The sequence below is a fragment of the Pteronotus mesoamericanus genome, unplaced genomic scaffold (assembly GCF_021234165.1).
Source record: "Pteronotus mesoamericanus isolate MK-2021 breed Mesoamerican mustached bat unplaced genomic scaffold, CSHL_Meso_final contig_74, whole genome shotgun sequence".
Lineage (NCBI taxonomy): Eukaryota > Metazoa > Chordata > Mammalia > Chiroptera > Mormoopidae > Pteronotus > Pteronotus mesoamericanus.
Window position 1 is genome coordinate 1,571,853 of NW_026555247.1, and position 20,780 is coordinate 1,592,632.

General features: G+C 37.4%; 1 protein-coding gene across 5 annotated transcripts in view; it reads left to right on the plus strand.

Moving 5' to 3' along the window:
* The window catches only part of LPIN2 (lipin 2), an 89,413-nt gene that overhangs the window by 63,636 nt on the left and 4,997 nt on the right, over window positions 1-20,780 (plus strand). For all 5 annotated transcript variants that reach the window (XM_054583409.1, XM_054583410.1, XM_054583408.1 and 2 more), the window contains exons 5-16: window positions 2,677-2,784; window positions 3,387-3,510; window positions 4,850-5,192; window positions 7,936-8,035; window positions 11,273-11,460; window positions 14,994-15,087; window positions 15,496-15,565; window positions 16,318-16,407; window positions 17,138-17,220; window positions 18,185-18,329; window positions 19,228-19,376; window positions 19,914-20,000. In XM_054583409.1, coding sequence (XP_054439384.1) covers window positions 2,677-2,784; window positions 3,387-3,510; window positions 4,850-5,192; window positions 7,936-8,035; window positions 11,273-11,460; window positions 14,994-15,087; window positions 15,496-15,565; window positions 16,318-16,407; window positions 17,138-17,220; window positions 18,185-18,329; window positions 19,228-19,376; window positions 19,914-20,000 — 1,581 coding nt within the window. The remainder of the gene's footprint in view (window positions 1-2,676; window positions 2,785-3,386; window positions 3,511-4,849; window positions 5,193-7,935; window positions 8,036-11,272; window positions 11,461-14,993; window positions 15,088-15,495; window positions 15,566-16,317; window positions 16,408-17,137; window positions 17,221-18,184; window positions 18,330-19,227; window positions 19,377-19,913; window positions 20,001-20,780) is intronic.

Genomic DNA, 20,780 nt, shown 5'->3' on the forward strand with positions numbered 1-20,780 from the left:
CTATACACACTTACTGTGAACTTCAACAGCTGAAGCTCTCACCCCACCAACCCTGACTCAACGTTTAATTATTTACCCTACCACAAATCATCTGCTGTTCAGCATTAATGCATATATTTATCCTCTGTTTCAACATAGGTAAAATGAGTGTTCATATTATTTTCTTCATGTTCTAGTGCGTATACTCCCTGTAGCCTCCTGTGATGTACTTAAAGTTACTCTGTTGTAGTTTGCCTGCCTGGTCACCTGTTCTCAAGAATACATGCCATTTTGAAAGTGCTTTAGCAGGTTTTTAGAAGTCCTGTGTTAGTTAAGGAATCATAGAACTGAAAGGAACCTCACCATTAGCAACCTTTTTCATCACTCTTCATGGGTCTAAACTAATGGGCTCTATTTTGTCAGGATATGCCCAGAAAGATCACTTCATGTCTTCCTAGGGTTGTAAATTCTTACTGGTGCCTGATCTCTTTCTCCCTTCCAGAATTTTATTAAATCCGGTTTGCTTTGCTAAACTCTTCTTGGATTACATCTTATGCTGCAGTAAAATATGTTCCAAAAATATTTTTTATTAAAACATGTGACTCTTACATTGTTCTTTTCAAACCATTTTCACATATACATATATGAATATTGATAGGTAAGGATGTAATGTCCTTTAAAGTTTGGGAAATAAGGACGGTTCATAAGCATCTGATTTTTCCCTTTCAGCTTTTGCCATTTTATTTCTTAAGAAACAGAGTATTTTTTTTTACCTAGATGTATGCCTTTTTCAAGTACAGTCGTATCTTGGTACTTGTTGGCTTCAGAACTCTTCAAACCCTGTACTGGTTGCATTTTGATGAGAAAAAAATGTTTCAGTACTCGGTGCTTGCTCAGGACTTGTCACACCTGCTAGAATTTGTATGAGTCAGGACAGGACGCCACACCACAATCACTCAGTATTCTTCAGTTCATCCCGAGTTTTGAAATGAATTAATGACTAGTATTGAGGTATCATTGTATATGTTTTTCTCCCCTTGAATGAGGGTGTATGCCAAAGTGTAATTCTCCTGAGCAAAAGAAGATGAGAGTAGGAAAATCTTGAATTAGAAGGCGTTCCTGCCCTGACTGGTGTGACTCAGTGGATTGACTGCTGACCTGCAAACCAAAGGTCTCTGGTTCGATTCCCGGTCAGGGCACATGCCTGGGTTTGTGAGCCAGGTCCCCAGTAAGGGGCGTATGAGAGACAACCACACATTGATGTTTCCTTTCCTCTCTTTCTCCCTCCCTTCTGTCTATAAATGAATAAATAAACAAATAAATAGGTGTTGCTATGTGGAAAAACTGTTACATGTCAGAGTTAGTGGTAAAGCAGAACATGTTAAGATATAAAGGAAGAAAGGTAATATTAAAATGAATAGCTTATAGACTTATTTTTAGTCTAGCAAATTAAATGATAGATCTTATTTTATCTTTAATATTCTGGTACAACATTGAATTTTCTATAAGACACTGTTAAACTTGTACACTTTAGTGCTTTACACTTTTCAGAATTTTTCTTTGTACTTTTCTTTATACTTTTCAGAGTTTTCAACTCTAGTATATTGTGAAATAGGACAAGTGAAGTATATTGTGAAATAGGACAGATGATAAATTTCCAACTAAAGATGAAAAACAGGGGCAGTGCTTCTGAGGGTTGTTTTAAGGTTATATGGCAAGTTAATTGTATTACTCTGCAATTTCAAGAAACCCAAAGGGTAAATGAGTTAAAATCTTATTAGCATTAGTTTAGCCATCTATGGTTTCAAGGTCTGTGTATGAATTTTAAAAACATCAGTTGTATTTTTATATCATCTTCCTCACATCCCCATATCATGTAGATTATTAGTAAAGAAAAAGTTCTCAGTTAATGTTTGGGCCAAACAAAGAGAAAATAAGTTCTGGTTTTTAAGAGTTTTTAGGGTATTTTTAAATTTTTGAGCCATAACTCTTCAGCTGATATTCATATATAAATATATATATATATTTGTTTATTTTTTATTTTTTGTAATATACAGTGGAGTATAGTAGGAAGAACAAGGACTTGCTTATTTTGAATCCTGCAGCTTACTAGCTTTTTTTAACTTTGGGCAAGTTACTAAACTCTGGATTCTTTATTACCTAATATCTAAAATAGGGTATTATTACCTCAGATTTGTAAAGCTTGAGTGAAATATACATAAACTCTCAGTTTTCTTCTAGCCTTTGAATTTGTTATCCCTAAGAGAGGTAAAAATGAAATTTTTAAAAAAGTTTTTATTTATTTATTTTTAGAGATGGGGAAGGGAGGGAGAAAGAGAGGGAAACATTAATGTGTGGTTGCCTCTCACACATCCCCTACTGGGGACCTGGCCCACAACCCAGGCATGTGCTCTGACTGGAAATTGAACCTGCAACACTTTGGTTTGCTAGCTGTAGAAATGAATTTTTAATCACATCACCTTTTATTTCCCCCTATATTTATCCCGTATTTAAATAGTAGGGTATGATGGGTGACAGCAGTGAATCTCTCCTCTCCTCCACATTGTCCTTATAATAGGGTTAATTATTTGACCTTTTTTATTTGTTTTGTTTAGATGATGATATGTCAGTAGATTTGGGGAATTTTTTAAGCTGACATAGTGTCATTGTTTCTGCCTTTTTCTTTCCATTTCACAGAGGATCTTCAAATGCTTCCTTAAAGGAAGAAGAATATAAGGAGCCTCTGGTCTTCCATTCTGGAGATCACTACCCCTTATCTGATGGAGATTGGTCCCCTTTGGACAAGTAAGTATTTTCAAAATTTCTCAGTTACTTAAAGAAAAGATACATTAAATAACTTTTTCTGTTACTGGACAGTAATGGTATTTGCCATTTCTCTCATACAGTGAGACATTGAACGTGTACTTTAAATATGAATGTGGACCTTTTATTTCAATAATTATTTTGTTCCTAACCTAGATCTAACTTACTTTTACTGTGTTGGCCACTGTACTGTGGATGACATTGTGAAAAAACAAGCAGTCACACTTCTTCCTGTGTTCAAATCCCGTTTCCCTCATGTAGAAACATTAACTTTGTCCACCTTTCCATGCATTTCCTCTCTTGTAAAATTACCTTTCTTATTAATTTCTTGTGAGAATCAAATGGGATGATGCACATAAAATGTTTACAGAGGACCTAGCAAGTCCACCATAAAATACTAGTTGGTATGGTTTTTATTGTTACGAAAAAACTCAAGAGGAATAGTGTTTTCTTGAGTAGAATCTTTATATCTGCAGGATACAGTTGATATATTCAAACTTAACATTTTTTTTAATCTGTCGAGCTCAGCAACACTGAAGTTCCCAACTTTAAAGTCATTTCATTTCTTTGTACTGTGTTTGCAGCCCGTATTCCCCGGCAGCATGTCCAAAGAGTGATTCAGAGCTGGAAATGAAACCCACCGAGAGCCTGCTCAGATCCGAGTCACACATGGAGTGGACGTGGGGCGGGTTCCCAGAGTCCACCAAGGTACTAGGGTTTACTGGCCTCCAGAGTGTGTTCATCGTCCATGAGTAAAGGGGTGATTATCAAACTGAGCACATATAACCATAAATGATGGTAGTACCCTCATACAGTCACATAAGTCAATTCAGAGTTAACATTTTTCATGTTTGCACTGTTCACAATAAAAGGAATCTAGCATTATTTTCTGTGTTTCTATTTAGTAAGTATGGTTGATTGTTAACTAACATTACAGTAAAGAAAATTTTAAAGGTACCTAAAGGAAACTAAAATTTTCACACTGAAATTTTAAACAAGAAATTGATTGTGAAAGCTTTTTTTCACCAGCTCATAATGGAAGAAGAATTGGAAAATAACATTTCTTGTTTATTCATATATTGAGAGAGACTTTTATTTTGTATGTATGAATTAACCCAACTTTTAGTTTTTTAAACTTACTTTACAGTTGATATTCATTATATATTAGTTTTAGGTGTACAACCTAGTGATTCAACATTTATATATCTTATAAAGTGACCATCACAGTAACTCTAGTAATCATCTGTCATCATATATAGTTATTATGATATTATTGACTCTATTCCATATGCTGTACATTACATCCCTATGACTTTTTTAATAGCTGGCATTTTTTACTTAATTCCCTTCCTCTTTTCTTCCCAATCCCGCAACCTCCTCCACTTTGGCAACCATCAGTTTGTTTTCTGTATCTGTGAGTTTGTTTATGTTTCATTTTCTCTGTTAATTTTATTTTTTAGGTTACACATATAAGTGAAATTATATGGTGTTTGTGTTTCTCTCTCTGGAGAGAAAATATTTTAGACCTCTAGCTTTTTTTTTAAATATACATTTTGCTTTTATGTGTGAGTGCATTTGAGACTTCACTGCCCACTTCTACTTTTTTTTAATATACTTGAGGTAATATTGATTTATAACATGAGTTTCATGTGTGCAACATTATAATTGGGCATCTTACATTGTTTTAACAGAACCTGGAGAGAGTCAAAGCAGGGCTTAATTTTCATGGAGCACTCATGTTTTCTCCCTGAAAATGAATATTCTCCCCCTTAGTATCTTAAACATTGTCATCTATTTCCGTAGTCTTCTCCAGTATTGAACCCTTCATCGAACAATTATAAACATAACTTTTATAAATTTGATATTGAACAAAATGCAGTTATTTTTTACCACTTAATTATGGAATATTTTATACATACAAAATAATGTATTTACTGAATATGTTGTTTAAATAAAATGAGCGCATTTACCTGTATCTAGCTTAAGAAATCAACTATACGAAACACTTTTGAAAATAATTTAATTTTTAAACAATTCAACTTTTTAGGTCAGCAAAAGAGAGAGATCTGATCATCATCCTAGGACAGCTACGATTACACCATCAGAAAATACTCATTTTCGGGTAATTCCCAGTGAGGACCACCTCATAAGTGAAGTTGAGAAGGATGCATCCATGGGAGAAACAGTCTGTACCGTAGTGAAGCCCAAACCCAGAGCCCTGTGTAAGCAGATGAGCAGTGCAGCTTGTGCTGCAGAACTTCTCGAGCCTCCCCTTGAGCCTCAGATTTCATCTATGTTCGATGCAGACCACCTTCCTAACCCATCGTTAGTGGAGGCTCCCTCAGAATCAAAACCGGCAGCTAAAGTAGACTCGCCATCAAAGAAGAAAGGTAATCTTTTTTTAAATTTGGCATCAGGTATTCTAAATTTAGATGGTAAAAAAATTATTTCGGTGTTTCAAATAACATGTGATGATCACCTTTATGTTTGTATTCCCTGATTAGAACCTAGTAGGATTACTTGTTTTATAAGGCTTCCCCATAGCGTTACAGGATCCACTGGAGCAGGGCTCTGACTTCCTCACTGCTCTATCCCAGCTGTGTACAGTAGGCCCTTGAGAAGCACTTTCAATGAAAAAAAATTGATATAGTTAAATAAGTTAATGAGTTAAATTAACAACTTTATTGACCAGATATGTCAATAAAGTGAAATTTCTTTAAATTATGTTTAAACAAAAAAATTAGACTAGAGAAAAATATTTCCACCTAAAACATCTGATTTGTTGAGGCCAAAATAAATACTTTTGGCTTTTTTTCCCAATCATATGAGGTGTAATGTACAGTAATTTTTAGCATGTGTTCTCTTTCACTGATTATTTCCCTCTAAAGCAGAAGATAGGGTCCAGCTCTTGGCTTAACAGCTGTATCTCACTTTCAGAATACAAGTTTAATAAATCAGAATATTCTTCCTATTTAAAAATATAAAGTTATTTATTGATAATTGGAACATGTAATAAGAGCCAAAACACTATATGAAAACTAGCCATGGAGGCTATTTTTAGGGAAGTGGGAAAAAAACCCTAAAAATACTCATTGTCACATATGGCCAAATATCTACTTCCATTTTTAAAAATTTTAACACCAAAGGATACATAATCATAAACTGACTTAATAAAAATATTCACTACAAGTATGGGCCTTCAGGGTCACTCAGAACTAACTTACTTAAAAGGATTTGTAACCAAGTGTGATTATTCAGCTGATGATCCAGCTTAACTTGGCACCTTACTCTTTCGTAGGATCAGCAGTTCTCAAACCGAAAGCCCATAACCTTGTGTTCTACTCGAAGAACTGTTAAAGGGCCGGGCGTGGGGGATGGTGGGGAGGTGGGGGAATCTGTTTTTCAGGGTGAATGTTTTGTTTAGTCTAGGAAATACTGACCTCCCTCCCCTTCCTTAGCACATAGTATAGAAACTGACTAGAGTTAAGAACACCAAGTGGTTTCCATCCTTCATTTGACCTCAGTCTCCCAGATCACCAACCTTTTATTTTGAAAAGTTTTACGCAAATTGGCATGCTTTCACACTCTCTCTCACTTTATCACTGTCTCTTTGTCTCTTCACTCACGCACATAAAGTTTTTTGTTGTTTTAAGCCATTTTGGAAACCAGTTTACAGGAATTATATCATTTCATTTTTAAATACTCCAATATACACTTCTCTTTTTTTTTTAATTGAATTTATTGGGGTGACATTGGTTAGTGAAATTATTATTGGTTTTGGGAGTACAATTCTATAATGCATTAACTGTATATTGAATTGTGTGTTCACCACCCCAAGAAGATATACTTTCTACGAATAAGAACATTCTCTACCTAAACCTAGTACAATTGTCATTTTGAGGAACCCACATTCATATTTTCCTAAATGCACCAAGAATAGCGTTTTAGTGTTTTTTCCCCTCCAAACCAAGATCTCATTAAAGTTCACATTGCATTTTCTAAATTTAGAATAGCTCCTGCACACACACATACACACACACACACACACACACTTCTGTACCTTTTTCCTCCTCTACACTCATGATACTGACCTTTTGAAGAGCCTCGCCAATTGTTTGGTATACTTTCTTATATTCTGGATGTATCTGACGGGTTTTTTTCCAAGGTGACATCCTCCTATTTCTTTCAAATGGAAGTTAGCTCTTGCCATTAGAAATGTTGTGTGAGTTGCATATATAATTTTGTCTTCTCACACATTTGAAGAGTAAAAAAATAAACAAGGTGAAATTGAATTTAGTAATATGTTCTATTTAAACCAGTAAAGCCAAATTATTACAATTTTAACATGTAATCAATATAAAAATTGAGATTTTGATTTTTATAAAGTAAGTCTTAGAAATCTGGTGTGTTTTATGCATTTCTTAAACTCATTTTACATACCTCTCACCAAACTAGGACAGTTCAAGTCCTCAGTAGCCACATGTGGTGGGTGGCTACTGTAGTGAGCAGTATAGACCTAAAAGCTTAATTATTCGGTTTACATATTGTTTATTTTTTTAATTGAAGATTACTTTATGGGATATATCGAATACTTAATAGTGTATCTCATAATGTCTCACAATTAGTGATGTTAAATGAATCACTTACTTAAGGTACTGTCTGCCAAAGTTATTTGTTGTAAAGGACTTTTGTCCTTTCACAATTGGAATGTAATGCTTTGGTACCATGTGAATATCCTATTCCCCAGCAACCTTTTTCTTCATGTTTTTAGAATAATAGCTTCTTTCTTAATGCCATTGACTTCATCAAGTTTGGTCATGCTTGATTGTATTATAAATATAAAAATTTATCAAATATAAATTATTTTTAGGGGCTAGGATTATTCATGCAACAACAAATGAAAGAATGAATAAATTAGCTTATGTTTGTTGAGCAACTGTAACACTGAATTTCACTTTCATTGGTGTGTATGGTTGAGAACCAACACAAGTGAATGGGTTATTTGACATTTTTAAAAATAAAGCCCAATTCAAATCATGGTCAGTTTTTGCAAACCTTTATTTTCTTGCAGAGTTGTAAATGAAGAATAACTAAGTTCTTATCTATGGTGTGTTTTTCTTATTAAAAAAACAGGTGTCCACAAGAGAAGCCAACACCAGGGACCTGATGATATTTACCTAGATGACTTAAAGGTTCTAGAACCTGAAGTTGCAGCTCTCTATTTCCCTAAAAGGTAGGTATTCCTTGTATATTGAACAGTGAACAGCTCTGCAATAATCTAGCTATTTTTAGAGCAAAACATATTGTCTGAGAAAAAGGAACAAGGTGATGTCTCTTAGCTAAATTAGATGATTGCCTTCAGATTTAGAAGATTCAGAAATTGTGTGTGTTTTAACTGCAGTGATTTGAAACATTATTTACCTATTTATGAAGAAATTTTTAATGCAACAAGAAGAGGTACACTAGTTACCTACATAAGTGTACACCAATGGGTACAACTTCAGAGTAGCACATTACAGTCATTAATGCAAACTCAGCATGCCTAAGAAAATTTATTAGCATTTGTCTCATTTCTTATGTGTTTTAAAGGTAATATATCTTTACTGAAACATGTTTTAGCAAAGAATGCCTTCACTCAATGAGTCTGAGCTCCCAGACTTTTTCTGCAGTTGAGCCTGGATCTTATGAGGCACCATTCCAGCTGGTCTGTATTCCCCACATTCCCTAGAACTCTTACCTCTTTTTCCTCTTTTGCCCTTTCCCTCATGATTTTCCTCTTAAATGACTAAAACCTCAGATAGGATATACTTGGACTATTTTCCCAAGTTCATTTTCATTCTTAGAGAAAGTCCATTTCAATATATTCTGTGATTACAAAGAAAACACTTTTCTCCATGGAAAGTATAACTTGAATATACTGAACTGTAGGCATACCTAATTAAATATTTTTAAATTAATTATTGGAAAACATTTTATGAAGTTTTTATTTAAAATAGAAAGATGGGATCGATATGAAGACACTTAAATTTTTATAAATATTTTTGGAAGGTCCTTAAACTCCTTCCTACTACCTCCCTAAATTTGTTGCGAATATTTACTTCATTTGAATATTTACTTGCATTTTTAAGGTGAGAATACTGAAACTCCATTTTTTTCTTCAATACGAAGGTTAAAATGTAAGCTGTCTTAGAATTATCACTTTCTTTAGGTTTCTAAGTCTATGGTCATTTACTTACATTGTAAGTCCTAAGATGGATTTCTTAGTTTTCCTTTTAAAAAGTAGAGAAAATGACTAAAGCAGTGGGACCCTGCTGTGCACTATGATAATTTTACTATTTAGGATCATTGCCATTCACCAGGTAGCTTCTTACGTCATGAACAGATTATTTCTTGAGAAATGTTATACTTACTTAAAGATAGTGAAACTGTTGTAATGCTTATCAACGTGTGTTTTGTTACTATTGTGTTCATTGTTATCTTGACTAACTATCCAGTATTTATCATTAAACTTTAAGTCACATCACCCTTGTGAATTTGGTGACATGTTGAGACAGATGATGTCTTCTCTGTACTGGTTAGTTAGAGTGATACTAGCTGCTCAGTGGCTTACCACGTGATATAATACAGTTGACTCTTGAACACTGTGAGGGAGCTAGGGGCACCAGCCGCCCCCGACCCTTGCAGTTGAAAATCCACATACAACTTTTGACTTCCCAAAAACTTAACCACAGGGAGTTGGTTCCAAGACATACCACAGCTACCAAAATCTGCAGATCCTCCAGTCCCTTATATAAGATAGTGTAGAACAATGCATGCAGTCAGCCCTCCACATTCCCAGGAAATACTGTTTTTAATCCATACTTGGTTGAAACCATGGATGTGAAACCCAGGGATATGGAGAGCTCTCTGTTTGGGAAAGTCTGTGTGAGTATATCTGCACAGTTCAAACCCATATTGTTCAAGTGTCGATTGTATTCTAGTGCTGCTGTTTGGTGGGAGGCCTTGCACACAGTGATTCAGGAGCATAGACTCCTTCCATCTTGAGGTTCCACCATGCCCTACCGTCCCCTTAGGGCCTCAACAGGGAAAGGAGAGAGGCTCACGTTGGGTAATTTCCAGGTGCCAGGCTTGGGAAGGGCGCAGCCCACCCCTTCAGTCCACATCAACAACTCAGTCATCTGGTCACGTGGCTGCGTGTAACTATGATGGGACCTAGCTGTATGCCCATGATAAAGAGGAAATGGTGGTTTGTGTTTACCTTAGCCCCAGCATAGCAGTAGGCTTTGCTGCCTTACATTGGCACTGGCTTTTTCACCATTTGCAGAGAAGAGAACATTCTGAGTTAACTTTAGTATTGTAACATGCTGTACATTGCTGTTAAGAGAGCATTTCCAAAAACCTAAATCTTCTGTTAGTTCAAATGCAAAACTCTTAACTTTTGAAACTTTGTAGTTAGTGATATATGTGTATTCTGCTGCCATCTACTGCTCCAATTTGAGATTTTTTTTCTGAAGAGTTTATAACTACACTGGATTGCATATATTGGTCACATACATTAAATATATTGGCTTTCTGAGTAAGAAAAGAATTTGAAAATTCTATAACAATAAATGTGACATTTTCCATTCAGAGGGTATAGAGAATTTAAGCATTCATGATTAAGAGACTTAAGGTGTTGTTCCTTGTTCTTTTTTCTCTCAAATTTTTGGTCCATTACAAAGTTTTCCTTAGAATTACTTTCTAAAACCTGGCTTCTGTGCCTTATCATCTAGAAAAATGAAACTATTGAATATCCTCATATTTACTTTTGGCCCTTACTCTGGTGTAAGAATAGTCTGTTTTTAGTTTATTTCTTTTTTTTTTTATGTTAAAGGTCTGTTTTATTTCCACTGTATCCTCTTATTTTTTATTTTTTTTAATTTATTTTTTCAAATACATTATCTCTCAATACATTTCTTTTTGTGGTGGGTCTAGCCTCAGAATTTTCTCTTGCTTAATTTTTGTTTTATTTTGTGATAACTACAGTAATTTTCTACAGGATCTATATATATATAGTACCACAGGTTTTCTAGGAAGTTAGGATCAGAAGGTTTCCAAAATCAGATTTTTCTTAATTACCCAGTCATTTTCATCACAGAAATACAAATACTTAAAGCTCTTTTACTACTTTAATTAAAATCAGAAAGGTTGTAGTTGAAATATGTATGTAATTGTGAAAAACTTAGTGATTTTTGTCACATGTACTGCATTCACAGTTAATTCCTCAGCAGTGCTAATAGGTTATTTTTAATGTGATTATGACATGATTCTAAACACTACCTAAGAAAAGCTATGTCTGATGGTAGACCAATCTGTTGCTCTTTCAGGGGATTTGTTATTTGACATGAGCCCTCCGAAAATCATGTAGTATGCTAGGAATACAAGAAGTTGTAATAAAGCAAGTCCTTTTCTTCCTGTCCCCTGCCTGCAGTGAATCAGATCCTGGCTCCAGGCAGTGGCCCGAGTCTGACACACTCTCTGGCTCCCAGTCCCCACAGTCGGTGGGAAGCGCAGCTGCTGATAGTGGCACCGAGTGCCTCTCAGATTCTGCCATGGATTTGCCTGACGTCACCCTCTCCCTTTGTGGGGGCCTCAGTGAGAACGGAGAAATTTCTAAAGGTACGCTGGGCAATCATGCTGTGTCTTCACCTTGAAAAAAGCAGCATGGTCATCATTTGATTAAAAACCCGCTATTGAGCCACTTCAGAGTAAATTTTTTAATAATCTTGTGCAGGTAAGAGGTATCTCATTTAAAATACCTCAGGTGGTATATCATTGCATACAAATGGCTTAGGTGAGGAAGTGTGCCTTGAAGGCTCTCACTTTGCATTTAAGGGATTGAGAAGTCTTGGGCTGCCCTGTTTGCTGAGTGGCCAGGGTCAGCTCGGGCTGTATCAGTTTTCTCATCTGTAAAGTTGTCGAAATATCTGTGGGACTGGGATCCAGCTTCCCTCCTGGAAAGCACTGAGCCTTAAATATGAAAGTAGGGCTTGACGTTGTCAAAAGTTGATTGTTCACTGAGTAAATGGTCTTTTTGGCAAAAAGTAGAAGTGATTACTTTCTCAGTCTTGAAAGTTGGCCCAGGAGAGTAAAGTTGCTCTAGAGAAAGGAAGCAGCTTAGCAGAGATAGTTTAGCCATCTCTGATGTGGGCTGAGCATCATGTGTGCATCTGTCCCAAGTTCCTCAGCCTTTTTGTTCTTCCTTTGTAAACTAAATTCTTCTTAGTATTTTCTCAATTTGGCTGATGGCCTTTGATTTTCCTCTAGGAAAGATACTCTTTTCTAGACTAGCATCATCTTTTGTTTCTTCCTCTCAGAGAAACTAAAGGCTTGTGTGTGGCAGATTGGCTGCACCCGAGCCTTACAACTGTGTAGCCTAAATATTTTTCTTTTTAGGGTCATAGTGTGCTCATTATACCTCTTTTTTCTCCATCTCTTAATTCCATTTGTTTTATTTTTTGCAAGAAATTAAGAATATGTTACAGCAGTGGTTTTTTTCCAGGAAACAAAATTAAATAGGTCACATTCTTACAATTCTCGTAAGCCTTCCCTTAAAAAAAAATGTAGGGAGTGGGGAATTGAAATTTTACAATTTATGTAAACTATAAAATTTACACTGTTTAAAAGGTAAATTTGGTTATTGGAGGAGGCAGAAATGGCAAATAAAAGTAATAAACAAATTACCAGGAGGGAAATTTCTCTGTTAGACTAGATCTGCTAGAGTGCAGGTTTAGGAACAGGGTACAAAAATTTATGCAAAAACCTCATTCATCCTGCAGGAATTTGGGGTTTATTTCTTGATAGACCCAAAGCCAGATTTTGGTGTGTGTTTTTTTTCTCCAAGCAGTGTAAAATGTTTTTTGTTTGTTTTTTCTCTCTTTTCTTGTATTATTTATTTTTAATGTATATTTTATTGATTATGCTATTACAGTTGTCCCATTTATTTTTCTCCCCTTTATTCCCCTCACCCTGCACCGCCTCGCCTCCAGCATTCCCCACCTCCCTTAGTTCATGTCCATGGGTTATACATACAAGTTTTTGGCTTCTCTATTTCCTATACTATTCTTAAACCACCACCACCACCACGATGCCCCCTGCCTATTTTGTGCCTATTATTTATGCTACTTATTCCCTATGGCTTTTCCTCCATTCTTCCCCTCCTGTTTTACTGTTCATAGTTTTTGATCTTCTTTTTCTTATATAAGTCCCTCTAACATTTCATATAAGGGCTTGGTGATGATGAACTCCTTTAATTTGACCTTATTTTGGAAATACTTTATCTGCCCTTGCCTTCTAAATGATAGCTTTGCTGGATAGAGTAATCTTGGGTGTAGGCCCTTGTCTTTGATGACTTTGAATACTTCTTGCCAGCCCCTTCTTGCCTGCAAGGTTTCTTTTGAGAAGTCAGATGACAGTCTTATGGGAACTCCTTTGTAGGTAGGTAACTGTCTCCTTTTCTCTTGGTGCTTTTAAGATTCTCTCCTTATATTTAACTTTGTGTAACTTAATTATGATGTGCCTTGGTGTGTGCTTCCTTGGGTCCCGCTTCTTTGGGACTCTCTGAGCTTCCTGGATCCCCTGGAAGTCTATTTCCTTGGCCAGATTGGGGAAGTTCTCCTTCATTATTTTTTTAAATAAGTTTTCAACTTCTTGCTCTTCCTCTTCTCCTTCTGGCAGCCCTGTGATTCCGATGTTGGATTATTGTAAAGGTATCCCAGAGGTTCCTAAGCCTCTCCTCAGTTTTTTGAATGCTTGTTTCTTCATTTTGTCCTGGCTGAATGTTATCTCTTCCTTCTGCTCCCAATCGTTGATTGGAGCCCCGATTTCCTTCCCTCTACTGTTGGTTCCCTGTATCTTTTTCTTTATTTTACTTTGCATAGCATTCACTTTTCCCTGCATTTTTGCGACCATACTAAACCAATTCAGTGAACATCCAGATTACCAATGTTTTGAACTGTGCATCTGATAGGTTAGCTATCTGTTCATCACTTAGTTCTACTTTTGGAGCTGTGATCTGTCCTTTAATTTGGGCCACATTTCTTTTTCTAAGTAAGCCTGTTATGTTGGAAGGCGCAGCGCCTTAGGTATTGGCCAGGGTAGGGCAACCCAGGTCGCTGCACTGTGATGCCATAGGTGGGGGAGGGGTCTGAGAGGGAGCAATGCCGCTGGCTTGGCTCTCAGCCAGCCTTCAGTCCCTTCCCCTGCTACGCACAAGCAAATCGGGCCCTTCTAAAGCTGATTCCCAAGTGGGTGGGTTTGTGTACATTCTAGGACCCCATAGGTCTCTCCCAACAGACTCTCCTGTGAGGCTGGGAGATTCTTCTGCCGCTGCAACCCCCACAGGTTTTTATCTCCAGGGGTTTTGAGGCTTTTCCTGCACTGGAACCATGGATTGTGTGGTCTGTCCCACTCCCCAGATGTTCTTCGCAGTTTATCCCCATGCAAATGTGTGACTGCCTGGTCTGCCAGCTGCCACCTCGCCCTCCCAGTCCTCCAGCCACCGCCTTGCCCCATGTCCTGTCCATCCCTCTTACCAGTTTGGATGAATGTTTCTTCCTTAGCTCCTTGGTTGTCAGACTTCCATGCAGTTTGATTTTCTGGCAGTTCTGGTTGTTTTTTGTTTTTAAATTTGTTGTCCTTCTTTTGGTTGTGCGAAGAGGCCAAGTTTATCTACGTACGCCTCAATCTTGGCCAGAAGTCCTTGTTTTTTTCCTAATGTAGCAGGCACTTCAATCTGTTAGACCCCGAAGAATATTCCTCAGTTATGCAGTTGTCTGCCAGTAAAGTTTCTGCCTTTGATAAGAATGAAATTTTTATTTTTCATTAATTATAGAGTGTGGGTTTGTGTGTGTGTGTGTGTGTTCCCTCTCTCTCTGGCCACACCTGTAATCTGTTTTTCTAAGTCTCTGGCATACCTCATTTCTCCTGTTTTTTAGTTTTTAACTGGGGGATGAGTAGTGGAAGAGAGAAAGGATACAAGTATTCTTTCTTGTCCTGGGAAAAAACTTTTGATGGACATAAAAAAATGTGTTTTTTTTAAGTTTTTTTAAAGGAAATATTTTATGCTGTAGTCCTTTCAATGCAGAGTATTATGATCTTATTTGGGAATTTATATAATCTCTAACAAAACCAATTGTTATTTTACATTGCAGAAAAATTCATGGAGCATATCATTACTTATCACGAATTTGCAGAAAACCCTGGACTTATAGACAATCCTAACCTTGTAATACGGATATATAACCGGTAAATATTCTTGCTTGTGTAATTGTTAAATACTCTTGCAGGGTGTTTTCCCAAGTACTCTTTTTAACTATTACAGTTTTTCTTGCTACAAAATATATCATTTTGAATAAATGAACTAACAGGCAGTGACTTTACAATGAAATTGATGCTTCGTCTTCATTTTTAAGTGAGATATTAAAATGTTATTTTGTTTGGTAGATTTTACTACTTCTCTGTTCAGAGAAGTTTGGCCTGAAGCAAAGATTATATGACAAAAAATTTAGGTGATCATCTTTTTTACTGAAAAGAATAAGAAATTTTATGTTCTTTCTCTCTCCTCCCTCCCTACTTTTTTTCCTCCCTTCCTACCCCCTTTTCCTTCACTCCTCATTCTGTGTAATGATTTTATGCAATTTTTATTTCTGGCAGTTACTATAATTGGGCTTTGGCTGCTCCCATGATCCTTAGCTTGCAAGTGTTCCAGAAGAGTTTGCCTAAGGTGAGATGGTCTCACATTTGTTGCTTTTTCAAAAGTAACTATAGCATATAGTACTTAGAAAAATCTATATGTGCATATTTCTGAACCAGGTACTTTTCAAAGTTTTATTTACTATTATAAACGATTCAAAGAGTTCTGTATGCCCACTCAAATGATCTTATGCCCCAAATCTAGGCAGTTAGCTAGGCTGCCTCATCTTTGTCATTTTTACTAGATATTTGTACTGGTTTCTGCTTGTGTGTAAAAGTTGAGAGATTTTACTAATTGTTAAATATAGAATGAATGAAAAAATATTCCTCTCATTAATATGGAAAGAGTCAGCAAAAACAAGGGTGATGTGGCTACCAGAAGCATGACATCAGCGTGTTAGGTCAGATTTTAGCTAATAAAATTAACTTTATGGAACCTGAAGGCTGCTTTGAATCTGTCTTGCGAGAAGACATCAGTGGCCTAATTGGTCCTTCGAACTCAGGAGAGCCCATTTTCCAAGGTTAGAGACATGAGAGCAGCCCACTTGCCAGCTCCTACATAACCTGACCACTCAGTCTCATACCACAGAACTGCCTTGAAGCCAGGCTGCCATGAAAGAGGACACTGTCCATCTTTCAGGTGTTAAAAGCTCTAGAGTTTGGAGGTGTGGAGATCATTGCTCCATACTTCATGATAAGACACTGTTCTGCAGGCTAGTGGTAGAAGGTAGTCAGGTACTTTGTGATAGGTTGCTAGACTAACCCCAAGTTGATTGTTTCTAGGCCACAGTCGAGTCCTGGGTCAAAGATAAGATGCCAAAGAAATCCGGTCGCTGGTGGTTCTGGCGTAAGAGAGAAAGCATGACCAAACAGGTAACTAACTTGGGGGTATCTTCCATGAAGTGAAAAGAAGTGAATCTTCAATTTATTCAAAAAAACTCTTTGCCAAGCACCAAAGAAATTCCATGTGGGCTATATAATACTCGTTTACAATAGTAGTCACCATTTTTGAATAGTTGCTCTGTGCAGGTACTGTGCTAGATACCTTATATATGTTACCCCTTTTCCTTTACAATAGCCCAAAAGTATAGAGGTTTGTGTTCCCATTGTGTACAAGTAAGAAAACTGGGGTATGAAGAGGTGAAGTGCCTTGACTGGTAAGAGACAGAGCTAGGGTTTGACCTTGAGTCCGGCTCTTTCCACTTTCTTGCATTACCTTCCAGATGGTGCAAGAACTCGTTACCCTCCTACACAGGAGGCGTCAACATCAGTCACTTCTCTTCTATAATCCCAGTGTCTCTGCTATGGACCTAATGAGTGTAGACCACTTGTATTATATTTTTTGGCTTGAAATGGTTGCCTTTTAATTAAACTTTTTTCTTCTGGCTTTGTAGTGACAGCTTTTGTGAAGCAGCATGTGACTTCTATCTCAGGTTTCTGTCCTTTGGCTCACACTAGAGAAAATCTGAGCATTTTCTTGAGCATTTTAAAATTGTGGATTCAGAAAGCAGTTTTGTTCATTCCTGACAAGGACCACTGATGAATTCTTGTTTGTCAGTAGAGGGGAAAGCAGCACTTTACCATTATTATCTTGCCTTTTTAGCTGCCAGAGGCCAAGGAAGGGAAATCTGAGGTGCCACCCACCAGTGACCTTCCATCAAGCACAAAGGAGCCAGCCAGTGGCAGGTGGGGGCACCCTGTTCATCCTCCAAGCTCACAACACTTAAGCCATCCCTGCTTTTGTCATTGCATTCAAGTTGATTTTGGCAATTTTGTTTAATTCTTAGTCAGAAATATGTTTCTCCTATGGCCATACATGAGTATAAGTGGCTTGTTTATGCCACTCAGCTAGGAAATGATAATTTCTGCTTTTTTAAAAAAAAAACATCATTTGCTTAGAAGAGTAAATACATTTAATACTGCTCCTCCCATCATGGAGCCAACAGAATCAGATGCCTGTGAAATAAGTGTAGGCCTTTGGGAAGGGAGAATATTGAGGAGCCCTAAGATGGGCTGTGCTTGGTGCCCCTGCTCCCTGGCTTCCTATAAGGCACAAAAAAGGAAACATGGAAGAGAATCTTAGAGATTGGTGTGAGTCTGACTCATTTTTTGAAAAAAGGAGCACCCCTTTGGACATTCAGATTGGCTGGCTCTTAGAGGAAGTGCCACCATTTATACCCCATTCTTTCTACCAGTATCAAATTCTTTCTTTTGCCCTTCCCTAATTCTTCAGTAGTCTGCGCGACAGTATATTCTTACTTCTCTTTACCCTCTTCTCTTAACCAGGGTATAGAAAATCTTTCCTGTTTGTTTTTTAAACAAACATAAGGAATTGTTTTTAATTTGTATCCTTTGAAACATACATATCTACTTGAGCAATTAGCACTCATTGCTCATAGTAGAAAATGCCCAGTTATAGTCAGAAAGTACCCTCTGACCAACCTCTGACCAGTTGTGAGTGCAAGGGAGAAGGTGGCATTATCACTTCATGAAATGAACATTCAGGCATGGAAGCAGGATGTGGGAGAGCAGCAGGGGAGGAAACTCTTCCTCTTTCTAGAATGGACTGAGGATCTCTTGATTGTAAATGCAAAGCTCTTATCAATGAGCAGCCTACTGCCTGTTTGGTTACTGGGTTAATGTTGAATAGGCCAGCAGAGGATGACTCATCCAGTGACGAGGGGTCTCAGGAGCTTGAAGAATCAATCAAAATGGACCCCGTCCCCATGGAGCCCCCAAGCCACAGCAGCACAACCTCTTATAAGAAGTCTCTCCGCCTCTCCTCAGATCAGATCGTGAGTAATGTGTGATCCATGTGGATCTAATTAGATTAGCTTAGTAACTGTGTAAGTTGACTTAGTTCCTCTGTCCACTCGATCCCAAGCTTTACATATACAACACACTGTGTAGTCATATAAATGCTAACATATATATGCTTACGTAAACGCCCAACCCCAGGGACCACCACGATCTCCTGGGGAACCTAGGATATAACTTCCTCCACCACCCCTAACCCCCCTCTGAGGTTTTGGGATTGAGCTGAGGAATCTGTATTTTTAACTTGTTTCCCCATGAATCTTACACAACTGGTTCCTCACTGGGTCACCCACTATCTCTTTAGAGCCACAAGAATAGAAAAATAATGTTTTCTTATTTAGACACAATTTCCCCTTTCCTGTTAGTTTTCATTCTCTGACTTTTCACCTGGTTTCATTGTGAAATGGTGTTACTGTGCCCCCAGTCTTAAGTACGGAGGAGGAGCAGAGAGGTTTTTTGTCTGGGGAATCAGAAAAGTCTCTTGGAATCCCAAACACCGTTGAGGCGTTGGCTCCCCAAGCCCAGCACAGTCAGTGAGCCATGCGCACAGCACTGGGCCTAGTGTGTGGTAATGTGGCAGACATGATTCCATTTTGTAAACATTTAGACTCTTTTCCAAACTTACGTTTTCAGCTAATATTTTTTATATTTCAGTTATGTTAATATATTTCTTCTCATTCTTTATGTATTCATAGATACGTATGTATGTTTATATATTCTGGAGATTAGGGTCCTTTTCACTTAACATTATGTCTTACACAGTCCCTCAGTGATTATATATTATTGGAAAATGTAACTTGATTGTTGCATGTAATTCCATCCATTTTTAAAAATCTGCCCCTGTGTTTTTTTTTATTTTTCTACTTTTTATAAAAGGCAAAACTGAAGCTCCGAGATGGCCCAAATGATGTCGTGTTTAGTATTACAACACAGTATCAAGGTACCTGCCGCTGTGCAGGGACCATTTACTTATGGAACTGGAATGACAAGATTATCATTTCCGACATAGACGGAACAATAACCAAGTAAGCAGGAGCTCATGGTGGGTGGCAGGGAGAGGAAGTGCAGATCAGTGTGCTGTCGGGGACAGGGAGGGGAGTTCCCTCAGCCGTTGTCAGGAATGCTTTGCAAACTACATACACTGAGACATTCTGAGTGCAGTCCACACAGGGTCATTTTATGGATGGAGGAGATAGGTGGAGCCGTACAAATGTAATGTTGTAAATAACTTTTGGAAAGATTTAGTTATTTGGTCTCCAAATATTGACATTAAAAAAAAAAAAACTAAACTAAGAAGCTATTGAGATTAAGGAGGAGAAAAAGAGGGTGTGTAATTGTAAATTATCTCTGAAAATGAACAACCAGCTCTCATGTCTGATTCTACTTTCAGAATACTCTCAATGGGTGTATCTGCAGGAGACTGCCTCACTGCAAATTGCCCTCTAGATTGTCCCACCCCTTCACCCAGTGTTTTTCTACAGCTTGGTATATAACTAAAGAGGAAAACACTTGGGTGTTAAGTGCTTGATTCCTAATATCTTTTCCTACTTCTGCCCTCATAGGTCTGATGCCTTGGGACAGATCCTTCCACAGCTAGGTAAAGACTGGACTCATCAGGGTATTGCAAAGCTCTACCACGCCATCAACGAGTAGGTCTCCTGTCCCACCTGCTAATGTACTCTAGTGACCTAGAATTTTGCTTTGATTGAGATCAAAAAATAGCAATCACGTGTGTTCATGTTCCGCCTGTTCCCATTCTTCTTTCCCATTCCTTTCCTATAACCTCACACAATGAAAAGTGGCAGCCAACATATATCATCTCATTCTCTCAATGCTAGGAACTTTAGGCACTACCTATATGTATAGTTATAGCTGTAATTGGGATTTTAGCTATAACCTAACAAGAGCCAATTTTCATTTTTGGTTATGAATTGGGTACTTGTGGGTACTTAGGTACTTTTAAATTGGGTATTTCTTTGAGGAGGTAATGCATGCATGCACGGGGGAAACATTTCACCCATGGGGTCTTCCATACTAGTGCAGCAGAGAACACAGTGCCATGGCCTTTGTGGGGCCCTAATACATATGAGTTAAAATGATTTGAAAAATTATAGTGTCTTAAACATTAGTTGAAAATGCCCTAATATGAAAATAATGTCAGTTACCCAGGTATAATTTTGCCCCTTGCTTTACAGAATGGTATGCCTTCTGCATATAGTCTTTATAAACAAGATCTTTTGTATCTTTTCTTTATGACAGATAATTTAAAGATAGTCTGAGATTTTTGTCAGTTCTCTCATCTGCCTTTCATGGACTGGATGCTGAAGATTATATCAGTATTCGTAAATTTAGCATAATCTCCAGTTGTGTAATTTTCCCCCATAGTGTTTTCCATGGAAAGGCGAAATCTTTATAATCCTGTTTCCTGC